This window comes from Ochotona princeps, chromosome 1 (assembly GCF_030435755.1).
Source record: "Ochotona princeps isolate mOchPri1 chromosome 1, mOchPri1.hap1, whole genome shotgun sequence".
In the NCBI taxonomy this organism is placed as follows: Eukaryota; Metazoa; Chordata; class Mammalia; order Lagomorpha; family Ochotonidae; genus Ochotona; species Ochotona princeps.
The window spans coordinates 27,224,974-27,246,907 of NC_080832.1; the positions used below are offsets into that span (position 1 = coordinate 27,224,974).

The 21,934-nt window shown below is 47.2% G+C and overlaps 1 protein-coding gene across 3 annotated transcripts in view; it reads left to right on the forward strand.

Moving 5' to 3' along the window:
• The first annotated feature begins 220 nt into the window (after window positions 1-220).
• MAP7 (microtubule associated protein 7) overlaps window positions 221-21,934 on the forward strand; it is a 169,183-nt gene continuing 147,469 nt past the window's right edge. Inside the window, exon 1 of one of the 3 annotated variants that reach the window (XM_058671547.1) lies at window positions 221-493. In XM_058671547.1, coding sequence (XP_058527530.1) covers window positions 427-493 — 67 coding nt within the window. In that variant the 5' untranslated portion in view covers window positions 221-426. The remainder of the gene's footprint in view (window positions 494-21,934) is intronic. The other 2 variants (XM_058671491.1, XM_058671394.1) reach the window with 2 other exon arrangements.

A 21,934-nucleotide genomic window follows, 5' to 3' on the forward strand; every position in this document is an offset into this window, starting at 1 on the left:
GAAAACGAAGGGTCGTCAGCAACTGGCCTCTCTGCACGTGCCTTCAGCCTCCCCGGCGGAGCCCGACCGACCTGGCCGCTCCTCAGTTCAGGGCGGAAGGGGGGCGTCCCCAAGTCCTCCCTCCCTCGGGCTCGATCCTAAACACGGTTTTTCCTCCCAAGCCCTACCGGCGACCCCCACGCTCCCGGCTTCCAGAACTCGGCGAGCCGGCGGCCGCCACGCCGCACCTGCCCGCGCGGGGGCGCGCCTGCGCTCGGAGCCCAGCCCGCCGGCGCGGCGCTCCTTGGCTCCCTCGCTCGCTCGTCTGCCCGCCCTCCGGCTGACGGCGCTCACCTGTCTGGGCCGCAGCCCCGGAGGCGGGGGGCCGGCGGGAGCAAGGCCGAGGAAGAGGGCGGAGCGGCTCTCCCGGCGCGTCATCGGAGCACCATGGCGGAGCTAGGAGCTGGCGGCGATGGCCACAGGGGCGGCGACGGCGCTGTGCACAGCGAAACAGGTGACTGCGCAGCGCGGAACCGCGGGGGTCCCCGGGGGCTCGGGCGGGGAGTGCGGGGGGTGCGGGGCGCCGTCGGGGCCGGGCGCTGGAGGCCCCCTCGGCGGCTCGGAACGGCCGCTCCCGGCGCGCCGCGCTCTCGGGCTCCGAGCGCGCCTCCCCCGCTCGGCCGCCGCCAGCCCGCCGCGCGCTCGGCCGCCGGGCCCGCTGCGCCCGGTCCTGCCGCCCCTCGGGCGCTCCACTTCCGCACAACAGGTGGAAACTCGCCGAGGGGCGCGGGCGGCAGGACAAGTGGACAACAAGCCGGTTGCTCCTCACTCTCCACACTGCGGGTCGCAGTGTGCTGACCTGAGAGATAGTATCCCCCCCATACCCCAAGTCATGCAAGCCACCGGCAAATCCTTGGGCAGGTGCGGCCGGCAGGATTAGTTGTTTCCAGGCGTCCCTCCTGCCTTTCCTGTCCCCATAATCCCCCGGAATCGTGCGCCACCGCCGTGCCCTGGCGTCTCTCCGGTGAGGACATTTCGTCGTAGGACCGAGGTCACGGGCGCCCCGGGGCCAGGGCCGTGGTGTGAGGTGGTGGGGTCAGCGCGTTGCGGGCGCGCCGGGCTCTGGGTCGGGGATGGAGAAAGACCTCGGAGTTCGTAGGCTGAGTAGGTGCGTGTGGCTCCCGCAGGCGCGTCGGCCCGGCAGCCCGCATTTGGGCGGCGGGCGTCTGGGTCGAGGCTTCCCCACCCCCCACAGCCACGGGGACCGGGGCTGAAGTGCGCCAGACAGGCTGCCTGCCTGCCGGCCTTCTCCGACGCCCTCAGCCCTGGTTCACGTGAACCGGCTTCTCCCCTGTGGGCACTCCGTGCCTCCCTCTGCAACCGCCGGTCCCCGGTCCCCTCCCGTGTCCCTCTGCCCGTGTGGCTTGTCTGTTTCTGCTGCGTCCTACACTTGGCATGGGGGCGGCGAGGCCGTTTCCTATTTTTAAAGGAAATTCCAACGGCAGTGCTCTGATGGCAACGCTATGTTCTGCTTGCCTGCGCTCACAGTCGGAAACGATTTATTTCCTCAAATGTGAGGATCGGCCTCATCCCCAGAGGTGTATGTGTTGCCTGTTGTGACGCCGGGCAGTGTTTGCAGGTTGTGTATCTGCTATTGCTAGGGAGGTTGGAGTACCTGAGGTTAAGACTGGAAGATGCTTGAGCTTGTTTTCTTGAGTCACGCTACTTCCTGTCGCGGGATTGATTTTGGTCGTGATGCAAGCACCAGGTTGTAGAGCCTGGTGGATCCTGGTTTGGGTGGAGGCCATGCCTTTGTGATCCGCCTGGGGAAATTTGGCCCCTTGCTGGGCTCCAGGCTGAACTCAAGTGGCCACAGCAGGAGGGTATCTTCCGTTGTGAAGGTGAAGGTTTGGGGGCTGACCCCAAGGGAGTAACTGCCTCTGAAACGCAGTAGTTCCCTAGGCGTCCGTTTGTGCTCAGAAATAAACTTTCTAGAATCTGCATTCCCAACAACTTGTTCAGACGGAAATGAACTGCAGACTGTAGAATATTCAATGCCTGAGCGTGTTGATGAGTGAACTGGTTATGCTTAGAACGATTAATGCACAAATCAACCGTGTACCTGTCAGACAAATATTTAAAAGAAATTGACTTGGCTGTTCTCTCGTTTATAGAAAACAGATCGTCGTGCCTTTGCTCAGAAACTTTGATGTTGTTCAAGGCATACCTTTTATAGGTGGTCTTTTAAGTAATCCTCAGCACTTTCTAATCTAGCTGAAAACTGATTTCTGGCTTTTTTTCTTTTTCCACTTTCCCTTTCGTTCCTGGCACCCAGATGCTGTGGATGTGTTTAGTGCTCACACGTGTGAGCAGGTCCCCAAGAAGGAAGGTGGCAGTGTGCTTTTTTTAACTCTAGCTGGCAGTGTTTTGGGGAGTGCAAGTGCGGGTGTGTTGCACCTTAGCAACTCAAGAAGTTCTGTATATCATTGGCACATGCGACCTGTATCTGCCCATGTTTATTCCTATGGACAGTCAGTTTGAATAATACAAGTCTTTTTTGAAACCATCACAAGTTTTTGTAGGGGGGATTATTTGGAGTGAAGCAGAAACCGCAGTCTTCTGTCGCCAACAAGGGATGAAAATTGCCGCCTCAGCTGGCAGCATTTCTTGAGGGATTAACTTTGCTCCTTTTTAAGAGCTTGATATAATGAGGCAGAGTCCTCTGGTAAGTGGCCCTTCATTTTGTGTCCCCGTGCAGCTGTTGTGAACCGGTTTTAGGGAACTTTAGAATCTCAGGAGGTTATAAAAATAACCTGTAGAACATTGAGAAGTGTGCGTGTGTGTATCAAAGAAAACTTGACAGTTGTCACTATACTGCCCATAAAATGAGACCTCTGTTAAGCATTATGAAGAGACTGTATATATTCAGTGTTTAAAAACTATATTTCCGTGACCAGATAGATCTCTTCAAGAATAGTCAGGTCACATTCGTTGTGGGAAAATATTTCTTTTTTTTTTTTTTTAAGACTGAACGGCTCTTCCAATATACCATATTTTTTTTATTATTTTTAATCGATAACCCAGGTAGGCAACAGCTGAAAACATTTGACTTGGAAACAGGTTTTCGAGTTCACCACTAGAGGATGTCCAGTCCCGTTGCGATCTTACTCTGAGTGGTCACTGAGATGGGTGATGTTCTCGAAGCTGCTTTTTGCCCAGCTTCCTGTTGGTGATGCTGAGCTCACAGCCCACAACTGTGGCAAGCCAAGCGTGCAGATTTAATCTCCCAACCCGGTCACCCCGTTTTCCAACACTGAATCCAAAGCACATTTACAGTTGCTTTTAATTACTTGGAAGACCATACTAGGTGCACCAGGGGATGACGACTTGTTGCTTGGGATGGTGAATGACTTAGAACCTGGGCTTGGGCTTCCTATTTATCAGGCTGTGTGGTGGAAGAACACTGGGCTTCCTTTATCATCTGAATCATGTCACTGCTTGATTTTTTTTTTTCCAAAAAAAAAAAAAAAGTCATTTTCAGGTCTCACTTAGCTTTAAGTCTCTGCATTAAAGATTGACTAATAAAAAGTTACAAGGGGAGATCCTAGCTGCGATTTTGAAATCCAGGTGCTAAAGACCATAGATGCTTCCTTGAGATGGCTAGATAGCATTTTTCCCAAGCTCCCTTGGTTGGCTGTTACCCTTACATCTTCCCTTGTGGGAGGAAGTAGTATTAGATGAGGCAATCCTACCAGGAGCATGCTTTTATGTGGTATCATTAGTTGGGCATGTGTATGAAATACTCATTTACATTGGCACGTCCTGTTAAAAAATTCTGACGTCTTTGCCTCTCCTGTGTCTGAAAGCTAATCATTTGAAAAAAATATTAATATTTCAAAAGGCAAATCTTGGCATGTTCAATGAAAATAAGATTGGAAACTATGGAGGCTTAGATCATTGAACCAGAAAGTGTGGACTTCCTCTGGAGTAAACATTATGGTGCCAGAAGGTCGATGAGGATGCGGTCCTTGGGTTTCCCAAGGAGAACAAAAACCACAGATAATTGCAGGCTATGAGAAGTTCAGGGCCGGAAGAGTCACCCCTGGCTGTGGTCATTAGGGGAAGACCTCCTTAGGGCAGGCAACACTTACAAGGACTTTTTAAAGTGACAGAAAACTGGGTAGAAGAAAAGGAGAAACAAAGGTGCAGATTGGGAAAGTGGGAAATTTGGGTCCTATGTACACATATCTAAGGACCAGAGAGTCCTTGAAGATGGGTTAGAACCGATGATGCTTTGAGGCCACGCTGTAAAAGGGCTGAAGGCCAAACCCGGGGGCGGACACATGATCCTGTCAGCAGGGAGAACTGTTGATGATGCTTGAGACAAGCATGTCTCAATTGAAGAATGACTGGTCAGAGTCTAGTAAAATAGCTCAGTTGTGCCTGTAACAAAAGCAGGTTTCTTCCTTCTTAGGAAATCATTGGCTTCTACTGATTATTTTTAAATTGTGTCTGTGCTCGTTTTTATTTGCAAGGTAGAGCAAAGAAGAGTGGGAGAGAAAGGAAGATAGGTTACTTTGATCTTCCATCTTTCCGGTTTATTTCCCAAATGCTCACAATAGTGTGACCGGGCCAGACCAAACTATTCAGGTCTCCCGGCTTTGCGGTGTCAGGGCTTCAAGTGTTTTGCGTCCCAGGCCCAATAGCAGGAAGCTGATCAGAAGTAGAGGCAGGATTCAGTCTCTGGGCCCTGGGATTTATGTCTCGGGTATCTGCAGCAGTGGCTTAACTCACCATGCCACAACACCTGCCCCGCTTTCAGGGAGTTTTGCTGCTTTACGAAGTGCACATGTGGCTTTGTGAGTGTGCATCAGGAGCCAGTGGGATCCACTGCATCTGCCCTGGAGATGAATGAAGTGGGGGGGTCTTCTGCCCACCTGGTCCTCAATTCAGAGTAGCAGGTACACAGGACAGCTCGACCAAAATAGCTGTGCTTGCAAAAGTCCAGATAAGGCTTTGGCCTACAGTGGGAATACGTAGATGAGGATTAGTGCAAGATCCTGCACAGCTGTGTGTCAGAAGATTGCAAGTGACAAGGTAAAGTGAGGGGATATTCCTAAGTTTGAGTCTGGGTCATTGTTTTAAGGTTGTTATGAACACTTAGGGATTCCCAGGGCTTGCTTGCTAACAACACTTGTAACATGTAGCTCGCACAGGCCAGGTGCGCAACTCCCTGCATGTTCTCCGCTTTGCTTCGTGTTCCTGGGCTCATCTGCACTATCTGATTGGCTGCATCCCTAAGTTTTTCCTTCTTATTGGAGAGCAGTTTGCCATTGTATGGAAAGAGCACACGTCCTTTTTCTATCCATCCACTGCAGAACGCTGAGTTTTCCCCAGGTTTTGGCAGTTATGAGTAATGCTGCTATAAACATTCACATACAGGTTTGGTGAGAACCTTTTTTTCATTTAGCTAGGTTGAATTCCTAAGAGTGGGATTGTTGCTTCATGTGGAACTGTAGCTTTATGGAAACTGCAAGACTTTCCCAGAGTGACTGGACAGTTTTACACCCCGGCCAGCAATGTGTGTGAATTCTGGTTGCTCTGCCTCCTCGCCAGCATCTGGCATTGTTAGTTGTGTTTGATTTTGTTTGTTCATTTTGGCCATGCAACCAAGCTCTTTGAGTAGAACAGTGTAATCATCCCAGGATAAGATACTGCCCTTTTTGATACTGCATATTTCTTGAATTAGGAAAACCTGGAGTTTGGGCTGATCCCAGAGCCCAGGAGTAATGTGCAGGGTTTCTTTGGCAGCTTTACCCACTACACCACAGTGCCGGCCCCTTGGGGCTGCGTCTAATTCCAGCTTCCTGCTAATGTGTACGTGGGGAGGCAGCAGGTTATTGCACGAGCTTTTGAGTCCCTGCCACTCAGAGAGAGACCTGGATTGAGTTTCTAGCCCCTTGTCTTGTTCCTCGCCCAGCCTCTGCTCTTGCAGGCCTTTGAGGAGCAAAAAAGTAAGTGGAGGATCTCCCTGAATGTCTGCCTTTCCAATAAAAATATGTAAAAATGTAAACATAAACTTCAAGGGAAATTTTGAAAGAATCCCTTCCTTTTACTGTTTCTACTCCCCAGTGTAGGGCCTGCTGGGCGGTGACACGCACTACAAGTGGCCAGGAGAGGTGTCCCTGCAGCAAAGAGCTTGACTGCTCCTCAAGATTTTCATCTAGGCTCTGGCTGTCAGAAGCTCCTAACTGGAGTGAAGTCCTTGGTACAGCACCCTTCGTCACAGCCCTAGTGGATTCATTTAAATACTGCTCACTCCTTGGGCTGAAGGTTGTGGTGTTGAGCACTGCTGGTTCACACCATTGGTTCGCAGGCTTGGCAGGGTATTAAAAATCACCTGGGAAACTTCTGAATAGCGCAGTGCCCAGGTGGCACCCTGGCAGTTATCCCAGAAATTGGCCGTAGGGGGAGGGAGGAGAGAGTCAGGTGGTGGCGAGTGGTTTTAAACCTCCCCAGAGGGTTCCGGTGTGCTGTGCTGAGGCTGTCCTGTCTGCCTGCTTAGGATTACTTTGCAGGGGTCATGTGCATCCTGCTTGTGCAATCCCCACGCTAGATTCTCACAGCTCTGTCCTGAATCTTAATGATGTCCCTCAACCAGCCTCTTATTTTTGGCTTCATACTTTTTTTTCCTTTTTTATTAAATAAGGAAATCTGGCTGTGAAATAACTACAGGTGCACTTGAAAAGCCAAATTATGGATGCATATACTCATTCATGCACTTCAGTTTCCCAGAATTCCATTTTGGGGAACATTTTGATGTGTCCTTGTGTGGATGAATACATGCAGTTAGATAAAATGTGTTGGGTCCCTCCCATCCCCCACCAGCTTCCACACTGCCTTGTTCTCCTCCTCCCTCTTCAAAATAAGGGAGGGTTAGTTTGGGCTAAATAATCAAGTATTTTGTAGGAAATTGTATCTTTTTCCTGGAGGCCTTTGCAGTGACTCCTTACCTCCGATCACCAGGTCCCTGCTCAGATCTGTGAGGGGGTGGCAGGGGGCCTTCTCCCTCACCCGCGCCCTGCTCTGCTGTTGTACAGCAGGGTGCTAATGTGCTTGAGGCTGAGTTTGTTCCCTTTCTCTCCTGCCTACTGGGTGCTGCTGCACCTGAGGCTCCCCCGACAGTCCCCCCTGCCCTGCGTGCCAGGCATTTTCTCCTCACAGGATCATTCATGTCACAGCTCCTGACATGCCCTGCCATTCCCAACAACCCCGTGTGGGCCCAGACACCTTGGAACGCTGCTGGAGTTACACGTAGTATCTGCTCCAGGGACCTGCTGCTGATGTGTATAATGGTTGGAAGGCTGTACAGTGAAGGCTAGCCTTGGCAAGTGCTGGTTGCCCATTCATTCCTCCTTCAAACTGGCGTGTGCGTAACCCTAAGACCCAGGACCAGACCGTGAAGGGCAGTAGAGGATGCTCTGTCTGCCTGATCCCTCAGCAGCGACTCTGATTTCTCTTCCAGATCACACTGGGACTGGGCGTGTGTGAAGCTGTACCGTCTCATGGTGCACACTAGGAATGCTCAGGTTTTTAAACAGAACACTAAGTTATGTTTTTATGTGAGAAGGGGGCCTGACATCCTGGGTTTCCTTCTCAGCCCCAACTGCTTAGCAGATTGTGACATGTGTCACTCAAGTGTTCTCTTCTTCACCTTCCCTTTGAAGACTAGGCCGGTGCCAGTACACTCTCAGGGATTAGACAAGTTAATACCCAGAAGTACTTAGCACAGTCCTGGCCCCCACCTAAGTGCTGAGGGTTTGGCCCTGCGTCACTGGAAAGGGATGAATGTGCCCTGGCTCACTAAGTGGCTCTCCTAGGCACGTTTTTATTTGTTCTGGCAGCCTCCCTGTCTTGAGGGCGTAGGCCTGTCTTGTTGCTTCAGACCTAATTGGAGCTGCATGATCACACTGTCAGGGGCTTGGCCTGGGTGCAGAAGGCACCACCATCAAAGCTCACCAGATGGTACCTTTGACCTGTCGAAAATGTTGCGCCAGAGAAGGTTGCTGTACTGGCCTGTGAATGAAACACTTGTGCAAGTGCTTCTTGCAGCTTTTGTTTCATTTTGGTGGTAACCAGGTGTGTTTGTATGACTGTATCCTAGTTCTAAATTCTAAGGTGTTTTTCTGAACTGTTATTGCTGTGGAAGACATTTTGCTGCAAACCGGGAAAATGAGCTTCAATTTCCTTTAAACTCAGACAGTTGGGGCAGGTGTTGTGGTATCACAGGTTAAGCTGCCACCTGCTAAGGCTGGCTTCCTGTACGAGTGCCAGTTAGTTTGATTCCAGAATGTTCCACTTTCATTTCAACACCCTGCGTATGGCCTGGGAAAGCAGCAGAGGATGGCTCAAGTCCTTGGAACCCCGTACCTACATGGGAGACTCCTAAGTTTCTGCCTGCTGGCTTCAGTCTGGCACTGCTGTGGCCATTGCAGCTATTTGAGGAGTGAACCAGCAGGTGGCAGATGTCTCTGGATGTATCTTTTCCTGTTCATAACTCTGCCTTTCAAATAAAATAAATGAATCCTTAAAAAAAGAAAGAAAAATTCAGAGAATGAGCCTCTCAGGGCCATTTTGACTTAAACCACTGTCATCACCTTGTCTTCAAGAGAAACAGCAGAAACAGGTGCACCTTGCCTCCCAGGAGGATGAGGCAGGTTGGATTCCTTCAGAGTATATACATGAAATAGAAGTAAGTCATCGTTTTCATTAAAGTAACAAATCTTAGGGGATATATTTTATTATATTACCAAAAACCATTTATAAAGCCCATCCTGCATTGGATGTGTGGTCCTGTGTATATGAGATACTATTTAATCCTAAAAATACACACACATATGTATAGATATGATATATGTACTTTGTTCAGCTTGTAATTTAAATTTTATATCATTTTGCAAAGTTATTATTAGGGGACAGGAAATCCCAGAGACTATGGAACTGTATCATAAAAATAATAAAAAATAATTCTTAAAAGTTTTTTTTTAAATAACTAGGAAATCTGAAACTGTTGGTTCTCTTAATAGATGCTAGATTCAGATTTCTGACTGATGTTCTCAGATTATCTCCATTTATGTGTAGGAGCCACTGTGGTGTGGATGAAGATTCCCTCTTTGCATGTCAGTTGATACACCCATCTGCGTTGGGTAAATCCCTGGTGGAGTACTGGACATTAAAGTTGAAGTAGATAACTCTACTTTGGAAAGTATTAAATGTAAAAGTGGGAGAGGAAGCGGTTTTTAGTACAGGGAGCATAGAATTCACATCGCTTTGGAGAAAAAGACCCCAGTATCTTTTTTTTTCCCAAAAGAACTGTTTCTCTGTTGGAAAGGGAGGGATAGAGGTTCCATCCACTGGTACACTGTCCACATGCCAGCAGCCACTGGGGCCAGGCCAGGGCTGAGTGTGGGAGCCAGCCTCGCAGCCCAGATGTCTGATATGAGTGACAGGTGCACCGCTGCTGCTGTCTTCCAGCACCTGTGCTGGATGGAGTGGGGAGCCAGAGCTGGACATCTAACCCAGGCATTCTGATGCAGGATGGGTGCAAGCGCCTTTTTCTTTCCTATTTTTAAAGATTTCTTTCTTTTTTATTGGAAAGGCAGATTTACAGAGAAGGAGAAACAGATCTTCCGTCTGCTAGTTCACTACCCAAGTGGCCACAACGTCTGAGCTGAGCTGATCCGAAGCCAGGAGCCAGGAGCTTCCTCTGGGTCTCCCACACAGATGCAGGATCCTAAGGCTTTGAGTCATCCTCTGCTGCTTTCCCAAGCCACAAGCAGGGAGCTGGATGGGAAGTAGAGCAGCTGGGACATGAACCAGCACCCATGTGGAATACTGGCACGTGTAGGGTAAAGATTTAGTCACTGAGCCATTGTGCTGGGCCCAGAATGGGGGTGTCTTAACCATTAGGCTGAACACCAACTTTAAAGCCCCTATAGTTTTACAACACAGAGAAACCTTACTAGGAAAAGCACTAGTTTGGCATCTAAGATTCAATGTTCCTGGATCAGACTGTACTGAAATTTGTCAGATTTAAGAATTCCATCTCAGTTTATTTCCAAAAATGGCCAAATCCAATTTCTGTCTTTTTCACTGGGAACATCAAGAGGAAAAAAAAATGACATTTTTGAAAGCGAAAACTTCCATGTGCTCATTCACTCCCCCGAATGAATGCACGTGGCCACATCTGGAGCAGGTGAAAGCCAGGAGTCTGGATCTCGCAGGGATGGCAGAGGCCAAGCACTTAGGCCATTTTCCAGCTCTTTCAGCCCCATCAGCAGGGACCTGGATCAGAAATAAAACAGCACAGACTCATACCTGCTCCAAATGGGAGGCCAGCACTGCTGTTGGCAGCTTAACGCACAGCAAAACTGGATACTGGAACAATTTTTTTTTTTAATCTAGACAATTTATATTTTTTCATCTCCCTTCTCAAAGAAGGAATACACTTCAGAAATATTCCAACAAGCAAGACTGCCATTTTACATAACAGTCCCCTTTTAATGTCTACTAGCAAAACACAGTTTTTATCAACATGGGTATTCAACTTTTAAAATTTATGATGAATCTTCACAAATGGATTTCAAGTATTCTGAAGCATTTTTTTCATATTAGCAAATTGCCTCTATTAAACATACATTTACCAAAAAGCATGAAATTCCAGTATTATAATATCACAATTGTTAATAATGAGTAGACAGCAGAAAAGTCATAAAAAAATTCACTGTGTGTTGTGTATAGAACCGGAAGGCATTTGAGCCCTGGTTAATCATTTAAAATGAGCCAGAAATTTGAATTGCAGTATATTTACCAACGCAAAATAAAAATATCTGTTATGAGTTTTTTAATTTACAGAGTATATATACACATACATACATACATATATATCTATACTGTTAATTATTGCTATTAGTCATTCATGTGAAAAGAAAAGAGTTTCACTATAAACTATATTTATTATATAACTGAGATAACCTTCCCAAATAAAGAAACATGGAAAATTTTCATCTCAAGAACATGTTCAGGAAGCTTATTTATCTTAAATTATGAATACACACACAGGTATACATTACTGAAACAATTTTCAAAATGTGTTTATTTACTTGAAGTGGCAGGGTGGGGGCAGACTTTCCCTCCACCCCATAGTTCACTCACTCCTCCAGTGTCTGCCAAGCCTGGGCTGGATTGAAGCAAGAGGCTTAGAATTCCAGGGTCTCCCTTGTGGATGGCAGGAGCCCAGGCACTTGAGCCCTAATCTGCTGCCTCACAGGAGGCATTAGCAGGAAGGGGAATTGGAAGTGGAGGTCCAGAGCCTGGAGTCAGGCACTCTCGTGTGGGAGGCAGGTGCCAATGCAGAATGAAGGCATATGCCACTGTGCCACAACAGCTGCCCATGGAAGCTTTTAAAAATATATCAGAGGGCTTGGCAGCGTGGCCTAGTGGCTAAGGTCCTCGCCTTGATCCCATATGGCCGCTGGTTCTAATCCCGGCAGCTTCACTTCCTCTCTGTCTCTCCTCCTCTCAGTATATCTGACTTTGTAATAAAAATAAAATAAATCTTTATAAAAAAAAAATATATCAGAGATGCAGTATCCTTAACATCATGAACATGGCCATTTTGCCTTGGTACAAGGCACATGGGCTGATTGAAATCTTGGCAGTTTGCCCAAGTTGTCTTTGTTGTTATAATCCTTCCTCAGCTGCCCGTCTACAGTCCACATGTCACGGGCTTCGATCACAGATAGAAAAGGTGAAAGCGTATTGGAGATGAAGTAGGTGCTTGTCAGCCTGTGCATCCTTCTGAGATGTGGTTTCCTTTTATGCAGGTTCCCCCTAAAATCTCAGCAGTCCTGAACTCGTCAAGTCTAAGAGATGGATTTATTTTTAAAAAGGGTAGGGGGAGGAAAGGGTTGCTGTTACTGCCTTTTTTTTTTTTTTCAAATTAACAGTTCACATCTGTTTTAATAAAGCAATTATTGGTGCATTGGGAAGCTTGCTTGCTTTGCACTTACAAGTTTTAAAAGCTTCCTGGCTTTTCCGTTCGGCCTGTACTTTCTGCATCTCTTAGGTCTCTTGAGATAGTGGCTGACAGTGGCAGCTGCTGACAGTTCTCAGCACTGCTCTCCCTGAAGGGAAGCCAAGCAGACTTCCCACTGAGCTGCTGGGCTTACATAATTCACTGTTTCTATTAGACATTTCCTTCCTCTTTCAGGGGCCAGGAGCCTCTTCCTCTGCCCAGGGCCATTTCGATAGCTGTAGCATCATTGCCTGTGGGCCATAGGAGATAATCGATTTAAAAATCAGCCTTCTATACATTTGTCAGATCTCATGTCCTGCCAGAGCTAATGATTCTGCAGACCGTCTATGGCAAGAGCAGGCCGGACATTACCTTCCTCATGCGATTGATTGCAGAACCATGCCAGAGAATTGTAGATTTTGTTTTGTTTTGTTTTACTATTTGATGGCGCTTGTTCTAGTTAACAAATAAGCCGATAAATCTGTAAACATACGAGGTTTGTGCACCTGTGAGGGTTTTTACCTCCAACCTCCATTCACTCTCATGAGAAGCATTTTTTTTATCCTAGCCCTTATAGCTACTTCAGTATCTTCTATGTTAGACAGCGGGGTTGCTTCATGACAGTAAGGGAGGATATTTTGGGGAAAATAAAACGAAACTACCCATATGTGCTTGGTATTCCATTTAATGTTGAGACAGCTGGGCAGCTTAGTTTTTAGAATGACAAACGGGATTTATTCCAAAGCCAACCCATGTTGGAGTCTGCACAGGAGATCAGTAGTGAAAGCAAAGGATTTAGCAGAGCGATTTAGCTATCCCAAGCCCGATTGTAAGAACATTATTTTAAAAGGCCATTACAGTGTTGAGCCAATGCTGGGAGTAAGTAACATCCATCCTTTTCAGGAAAGCTTATAATTATTTACACAGAAACCTTTGGCCTTTGAGTGGCGTGCCTTCAATCTCAACATGATGACTTACTTGAGCATCGGCTGTCATCTGTTGGGAAGTCCATGGTGACACAGATGGGCATGTTCTAATCAGTTGAGGACCCCATGAGCAAACTGATCATATGGCATGTACACATGCTGTTTTTCAAGAAATTGAGAAGTTTTATGTATGAAAGTATCATCCATGGGAATAGTGCATAAAAATGCCAAGAGGCATTCCAACAACACATGCTGCTGGGTTACAGTTTAACTGTGGCATTTCACAACATCCACCTGCTTGCCTGTGATAATCCTGTGTTTAGGAAAGCAGTTTTAAAGAAAGCTCAGTGTTTACACCTTACATGCATGTGAATGAAACCCTGGGGTCAAACTTCATGTATGGTGTGGCAGGCCTGGGAAAATGCACTCTTGCACCCTGCAGTTATCATCGTGCAGCAGAGATTTATACCAGTGTGGCAAAAGGCACGGCAGGGACCCAGGACTTACTGGCTAATGGCATCTCTACTGCTGGAGTAGTATTGACTGTGTCCTTGTTTTCTAGCTGGTAACAGAAAGTGGACAAATAAAGGAGATCAGAGCAAACCTGCCTTTCCGTTTTCCGTTCAAAGACTCAGCATTTCTTTGTCCTCAGCCCCTTGGTAGCCGTGTGTAATGCTGTGACGTGGAGGCGTGCTGGTGCCCCTTCTCCACAGAAGCCGTCTGTGAGATGAGATAGCCTCAGGGATGAGCAGGGAGAAGGAACCAGCCGGGACCCCCTGTTCCCTCACATTGCCCAAAGCCAGCTCCGCTCTGCTGTTCCCAAGCACGGGAGGTTTTGAAGTTGCTTTACGCTGTGGATTTCTAAAACTCCTGCTTAGAAGTAGATCCAGCTCCCCTTGGATCAATAACATTAAGTATTTTTCACATTACTGAGCTCAGTAGTTTGTAAGAGTACATCTTCTCTGCTAGGGTAGAAATCTGGGGCTTGATTTTGGTAGTGTGGTCTCCACCAAAAAGTAAATAGCTTACAGGTAGACTGTACTTGTTACTTACAAGCAACTGGCCCCTCAATTCAGCAGTTGCAGTTTCTGTTTCTCATTACAGTCCTTGAATAGTAGAGTTTGGGCTCTTTGCAATTTTTGTAAAGCTTACTGCACTTTTTAGAAAGGAAAATTGTGCCTGTCCTGCCTAGTGGTCAGATTCACTTGCAGGCTGTGCTATTTTCTAATTATATGAGCACAAAATAAAGGCCCAGAAAGCATGGAAGCCTGGTCTGTGTCACACACATACATGAATGTGTGGCTGCATGTGTATAGTCTTGTACATATCATGGTAACAGCTAGACTTCTGCCACGAGTGTCCTCCCCTTCAAGAGCAGCATGTCTGACTCTGGTATTTATCCACCTCACTGTTGGGGCTGGGCCAGGAGCGCCAGCCAGCCAAGGCAGGAGGACAGAGACATGAGTTCATTGTGGACTAAGGGGGTGGGGATAAGCAACTACCCAAAGGCAAATTGGACTGTGTGTCACAGTAGCTGGGTAAAACTTTTATCTATTGATGTGGGTGCATTGTGCCATTACACTGCAAGCAACCCCCCCCCCCCCATTTACCCTCACCCTCACCCTCTGGGTGAAGCCGCTCTGTTTGTAAAACTGACCCTTTTGCATTCTTTCAGAGTTGTACAAAAATCTGCATGAATGCATCCCGTAGTGTTGTCACGATTTAAACAGAAACGCTCTGGGAGCCTTCTCACTGGACGTCTACATGCCTTCTTAGGGACAGAGCAGAGATTCCATCTCTCCAGGTGGCGTGCGGGGATGGTTGTGCCACATCTAGTGGCTGTGCCAGGATGAATTCAGGCATGCAGAGAGGAATTTGTTCCACAGTGGGGCATAGGACATCTAAGATCTCACCTTCACCATTCACATAATTTGCTTTTGTTTTAGATCAGAGTGTGAAAGAAAAGGGAGACTGCTGGAAGAGTGAACCTGGGCGCCTGTAGGGAATCAAGGCATAGTATCCTGGGAATTATATAAATTCCATTTCTGCATCCATTGAAGATTGGATTTGATCTTCTAGGGAACTAATCTCGAATGTATCTATGTGCCTTAAATGACAGGGAAATCATGGCTGCATAATTGTAAGAAAAAGTCTTTTTGCTGTCCTTACTTGATCTTGGATTGTTTGCTTTCCTGTGACTGGCCGCAGCTGTGACGGTGACACAGCTGGTTGACCTTGGAGGGAAGGCATCAGGACAAAAGCATCTAGACTTCAGAGCAAGCAGCCCAGGGTTTAACCCTGAGCTGGTGGCCCAGCTGACTGAGGTACCCTCCCTGTGCCTCTGTATCCCTTGTGGGAGCAGGCAGTGATGGTGGCTCGGGGCTGCTGTAGTTTGGGCAACTCAGCTGTGAGGCCAGCATATGGGGAGTGTGTTCCCAGGTACTGGGTTTTTCCTGGGTTCTTTGACTTGACCCCACTCTGCCCCTTAACTTGTCTGTGGGTGGCCTCCAAAGGAGGTGCTCTTTTCTCCCCGGTTTGTAATTTTAACAGTAGCTTTAGAAAGTGGCCATTTTGGTGATTATCAAACTTTAATGCAAGCCAGAATTCTAGAGATTCCCTCAAGGCCTGTGAGAAGAATCCCATTTCCATCTTTCATGGCTATTCCCCCTGCAGTGAACCGAAAAGAAGAACCATTACAAAGAAGAAGGAAAGAAAAGAAAGCCAGGGGAGGAGCAGCTCTGGTGTCCTGTGGGGTCCTCGGTGTCCTGTGGGGTCCTCGGTGTCCTGGGACTCCCCCACCACCCCCCCAGACCTTACAGGAGCTGCTGGGGCTAAATGGCAGGTTCAGCTTCTGATGCCTCGAGGCCAGCAGTGGGCAGTGCCAGCAGCAGACTTCTTGTGCAGGAGTCCTTCGGACTTGAGCTCACACATGTTACTTTATCAAAACCACTTGTAGGGAGCTTTTCTCACTCTCCTGAAGTATTGCCATCTCATGTTTTTATTTGGGAATTGGTGTTTGTAGTGAGGTCACCTCTTGCTGGTTGTTAGGGCAGCATCAACCTGGTTAGGACAAGGGACATTTTCTATAGAAAACTGGTTTGCTCCAGATGTAGATTTTCATTTTTTTCCACCAAAAGGTCGTTGCTTATTTTACATGTGGGACTTTTGTTTTTCCTCTCCTGTTTTCCCTCCTCTTCTCTCTTGTAAGTACTGAGTTGAGTCTCTGAAGTAGAAGAAGAAAAGTAGAGATTTGAATAAATTTTCAAAAGCAGATCATGTATGTAAGTATGATATTGGCATGTGTCCCACCTATCTCATATGTTATGCTTATGCCATACAATTAAAGAAAATAAACAGCAAGTCTAATTTGGAGAAAAAATTATCAAATAAGAGCAGTTACAAAAACATTACAGTTACAGCTAGAAGTAAGATCTTGAATATTTGAGGTGTGCATGCGCCTTTTCCTGTTGTCTCCATGGAAGGGGCCACTAGCCTGGGAAAAGGGGGAGTTGGGATTGTAGACCCCCTACCAACCAGTGTTCAAGGGAGAGGGTCTTCCATTTCCTGGGCCCCAGCTCCCTCATCTGTAAAAAGATGCTAATTTGGTTACTGTCTCAGACCCTCTTCAAGAAACTGACTATGCTTTATTCCTGAGAATAAGGGAACAAATGAACCTAAGTAAAATTCACATCTGAAATTCCCCGTTTATCCAATATGCAGGTAAGCATGCGTTAAGATTTCTGAAGATCTCTGAGTTTTTTTAAAAGCATGGATCTGCTAACTCTTTAGTGTATACTCAGCACTGAACTGGGCAATATGAGTAGAGAAAAAATGGAATCACCTTGAAAATCAGCAAAACGTGAAAGACGGACCTGCTACCAACAATGTACCATAAATTATAACAACACTTGAGGCTTGTAAATTTCCTTTTAATCATGACTGCTATGGAAATTTAATCCTAATTGTTAATCCCATACAGTAAATGATGTCATCACTCCATCTTACTGAGAAAACTTTAAAGTGGGATGAAGAACCATTGCAAAGTGGCACAAAAGTACTGGTCCACACTAGGGACTGTAGAGAGGGTGTGTTACACTGACCTTCAAATCCATGGGGTGGCAGGGAGGCTGCCATTTGGTACAGCAGTTAAGATGCCCAGTCCTGTATCTGAGTTCTTAGCTCTTCCACCTTCTTCCTACCCTGCTCCTGGGTAATGCAGCCCTGGGAGGCAGCAGGGGATGGCTTAAATACTTGGGTTCCTGCTGAACTGAGTTCTGACTCCTAACTTGGCTGTCTCTCTCGGATATTTGAGAAGTAAACTACTAAATGCAAGATCTCTTGCATATGCCTGTTTGCCTGCCAGTAAAAAAAAAAAAATGAAAAAAAAAAGATAGCAAATAAAAATTATGAAACACAAAATCCTTAGGATCCTCTTTTGGATAAATAGGCTGGCATTTTTAAGGAGATAGTAGAGAGGAAGACAATCACTTTGACCATCAGTTAAATTTGATTTAAAAGCATAATTTTTTCTAGGTTTTCTGGTGGATATTTTTTATATCGTTTATTGTCTTTTTTTACTTGTTGTGCGTCCATGGCATAAGTCTTAAGCAGCCAAGATAAGAGTCTCAAAGCAAGAAAGCTTGTTTCAGGAGAAAACAGTAATCACGTGTTTGTGTGCTTTGGAGGAAACAGTCCAAAGGAGAACCAGAATTGGGTCAAGTGTGGAGAACTGCTCAGTACCACCAGGAGTGGAGGCCGGCACAGCGGCGGCTGGAGGCATGCTGGGCGGGGATGGTGGCAGGCAGAGGCGGCTTGGGGCGTGCTGGAGTGCTGGATGCAGTGGGCAGCTGGTCTCCCGGTGATGGAGTCTCTTTCTCGTTTCCGCCCTTCCCTCCGCGCCTCTGTGGAGATTTCTGGAAGGTCTGGGGAACGTGGCTGTTGTGACCGTCCTTGTGACAGGTGCAGCTCAGCCTGTGTTTATGGTGGGAAGAGGGTGGGGGCGCTCTGTCCCGGGCCATGCCTTCATCCCGCAAGGGACTTAAAAAGCCTTGTTGTGATAAACATGAAAAAGGTCTACCTCCAGCCTGGGTTTCTCCTTCGGAGGAGGGCGCCATGGTTGGTGCAAGCTCGGTTTCTGCCCTAGTCTCCTCCCACCACGGCCAGCTTTGGTCATTGCTCCAGCAGGAGCATGGGGGAGCTGCTCCCCAGGACCTCCCCCTGAAATCCGCTGCTGGTGAGTTCCCAGGGCCCCGCCTGCCAGGGCGACCCAGCCGCCCCCACCCCTCCTTAATTAGGGGATGTCAGGTTGTCCCGGCAACTCTCCCCAGCAGCAGCAGCAGCCGCGCAGCAGCATCTCGCATATTTTCCCTTCTGGGCTAGTCTGGATATTTGTGTATGAGGTAGAAGATTGGGAAAAGTGCTGCGGCAGTAAGAAGCTGGGATGTGAACAGGTTAGACAGTGCAGGGAGCATCTGAACCAGCAAGTCCTTAATAGGGCTTTTCTGGAAGAGTGTGTGTGTGTGTGTGTGTGTGTGTGCAGGCCAGTGCACTCGCCAGTGCATGAGCCTGTAGGGGGAGTAAGGGGGAGGGGGCTGGGGAGGGGGAACTGCTGCTAGGTGAGGAGGAACTGCGGGCCTCAGTTGCCAAGTGGCTGGTAGTATCTGTCAGCTGTTTGCACACTGTTTACCCATAGAGGATCTATTACAAGTGCTCAAATGAACCGGCAGCTTAGAAACTAGCAGCTTCCTGGGACATGCAATTACATAAGCATATATTTTTAATATAGTAAGTAAAAAATAATAAAGTAGCAGCGCTATGCCTGGATCAGCTACAGCTATCCGACAAGAGCGACTGAAGAAGACCAATGTGAGGTCAATTGCCCTTGGTTTGTTCACCATTAATGAGGAAGACGAACAGCAAAAGAATGGAAATTCCAAAGGACCGAAAGGTATGCATTTGCTGAGCCAGCCTGGTCTCCACGCTGGACAAACTGCTCTTGGAGTGCCTGCTTGTGGTGAGGTGTGCCCGTGGGCTCCCAGCTCTGTTTGTTCGTGGTGCAGGCACGCTGGAGGGTTGTGGATGCATGGAATGGGGGACAGCTTTGGCAAATTTGATGGATGTGAGAGCCCCTTGCCTTTTTGAACCCACACTGCTTCCCTGGGCCTGGAGTTCTTGAATTTTCACATATTCACCGTATGTGAGTCGTGGCCAGTGGCTGCGTCCTCAGCAGAAAGAGGAACTGGGAGTTACCAAGGTTCAAATGCACCCCTCCTTAGGTGCAGCAGATATTTTCTGTTAACTTTTGTGATGGGAGAGTCTCTTGAACAGGGATGCATGGGAACAACCGCAACGAGCAGCCTTTCCAAGGGCAGAGGGTCAAGATGTCCCTTTGCTGTCTACCCTGAAATGCTGGGAGTGTGGAAGAGGGCTGTGGCAGGGGAGGAGGGGGAAGGAGGAGACACGAGGGAGTGGATGCAGCAGCTGTGGATTTTTGGAACTTCGGCTGGTAACTCTGCTACCCAGCTTTTGTAGAGCAGGGGTCTGAGTCTCAGGACATTTTGTCATGGCGATGAAACGTGGCAGCAGCTTGCCCAGCTGCCGGAGTGCCGTGCACTGCGGCATCCTTAGCTCTGTCCCAGATGCTACCCCAGCAGGGCTGGGGGGACCAGGTCGGGAGGGCAGCTCAGGAAGGTTTGCTGCAGGAGTTTTCCAGCTCCCTGATTCCTGTAGCCTCCTGCCCCCAAGTACAGAAACTTGTCCCAAAGGCAGTTAGGTTATAAGTTTTGTTGTTTTGTCTTTTGTGCTTAGATTTTCAGCTTGCATTCAAATTACTGCTGTCACAGACAGTGTGGGCCAGAGAGACATCATGGCAAAGTCCCCAGCAGATCTTGAAAGCAATGGTAAAAAGGCAGTTCCAGTAGAATTTAGCATCTAAGGACTATTGCCTCTAATTGTAGTTTGCCTTTTTAACTGAATTTGGAAACTGCCTGCTTTAAACCCAGGAGTGTATGTTTGCATCCTTTAATCAAGACTACATAACAGAGAAGGTAGACTGTTACTGTCACTCATGATTTTTATTTGCTGTTGGATGTGGCTTGTGTCTGAGGACCAGATGACCTCAGAAATCTGAGGAGGCTGTGAAAATAAAAGGTGACTTATGTGACACGTTTACTTGCTCATGAATTACGTCTTTGAACCGGTGTGCATTGCTCTTGATGGAAACTCGGGACTTTAAATGATTGGCATCAAATCCTTTAGCCTCCTGCAAGGAATTGGTAACTGTTAAAGTCAATGTGGATTTGTTGGATGGTTCGCACAGCTCCTGTGTGGGGCCGTCCTTGATGAGTGAAACGGTGTTGTAGGATAGTGATCCATTTAGTCCTTGATCGTTTTCTTGATTTTCTTTTCCTAGCTGCTGCTGTTTCAGTGGCTTAGTTGACTTTTCCTATTTAAAGGGAAGGGAAAGGAAGGGGTGATGGAGTAAATGCTTGTAAAAATCTCTGTTTTGGGGCAGTTTCTGCAGCTTGTTGGATTAAAAAGACTTCAGGAGTGTCTCGTGCCCCACGTTTTACTCTTTCTTTTTCTGCCGACACTCCCCACACTACTAATGAAAAGGAGTAGATACTCCTTTACTAATAAAGATGTCTATACTTTCTCTATATCCACAAATGTCTAATTTATGATACATTCTGTTAAGTGTATAAACAACAATAGATATCTGTGATCACTCGTGGTGAATAAATGAAACTTCAGCTTTGATTCCAAGTTTCTCACCAGACCTGAGCAATAGAAGTGTTCTCTGCCCTGTCCAGCTGTTCCGTAGGAAAATGATAGAAATATTGTACATCATAGTCCCATATGATAGCAGTGAGCCAGCCACATGTGGTTACTAAACATTGAAAATGCAGCCCAGCCAGTACAGCCAAGAAACTAAAGTTAAAATTCTAGTGAATTAAAACTCAGATAGCCAACGTGGCTACCTTGCTGGACCATGCAGTCTTTTGGGAGCTATGACCTTCTGAATTTGCTCCCTCTCTGCTTTTGTCTGTATCTGGTCAGATCTCAGAGTGAATGTGGTTATTCAGGGTTCCATGCGCGGACAGCTCCTCAGTGTTGTGGAGGAGGGTTACCAGTATCATAAGGTAATTTTATCTATACTTGTAGTTGCACCACATCCAGTGCTGCTCTGCCCTGTCCATTGTTGCCTGTACTGTCCTGTGCAACTTCTCATGGGCTCCTGTTTCCTTAACTACGATTTCCAAAGTCTCCTAGCCAAATGACATCCAAGTTGTCTTTTCTGTTAAGATAAGCAGCCAGACTCTTGTTTTGTTTTCTTCCCACTCCACGGCCTCATCAGCTGCCCATGTCCAAGCCTGGTTGCCATTCTTGTATCGTTTGTCTGTTGTTACCAGTGATAAAGAAGCATGCTGTTTAAATTCAGTGAGCTGAATGCTTCTGTGCAGGGTTGCCCTGTGGTAATGATATGTCCCATCTATCCACGTGCTCATGCCATTAGGTCACCAACTTGACATACTTAGTAGGAATAAACATGGCAATTACCATTTGCACTTCCAGACTGGCTTCAAAGCTACTGGTGGGGTGGGACTGTAGCTTGATTAACACAATCAGTCATTGAAAGAACAATAGCTCACTGATGTGATCAGTAAGAATGTAAATGTTTTACCTGCCATGCTATTGCCTATTATTACCATGCCATTTAAGTAGCAATTGAAGGCAAGTGAGGCTTGTGCTGTTGCACATATGCACAGGTTATTTCAAAAAGTTCCTTGGTAGATGGAATAAAAAATGCAGGTTTATTGTGAAAAATGTAGTTTTGGAGTCACTGCATAGGAACCAGTGTTTGGCAAAGTGGTTTAAATGTCTCCTGGGATACCTGTGTCTGGTTCAAGTTCTGCCTCCACTCATAGCTGCTTTCTGCTGTTAGGCACCCTGA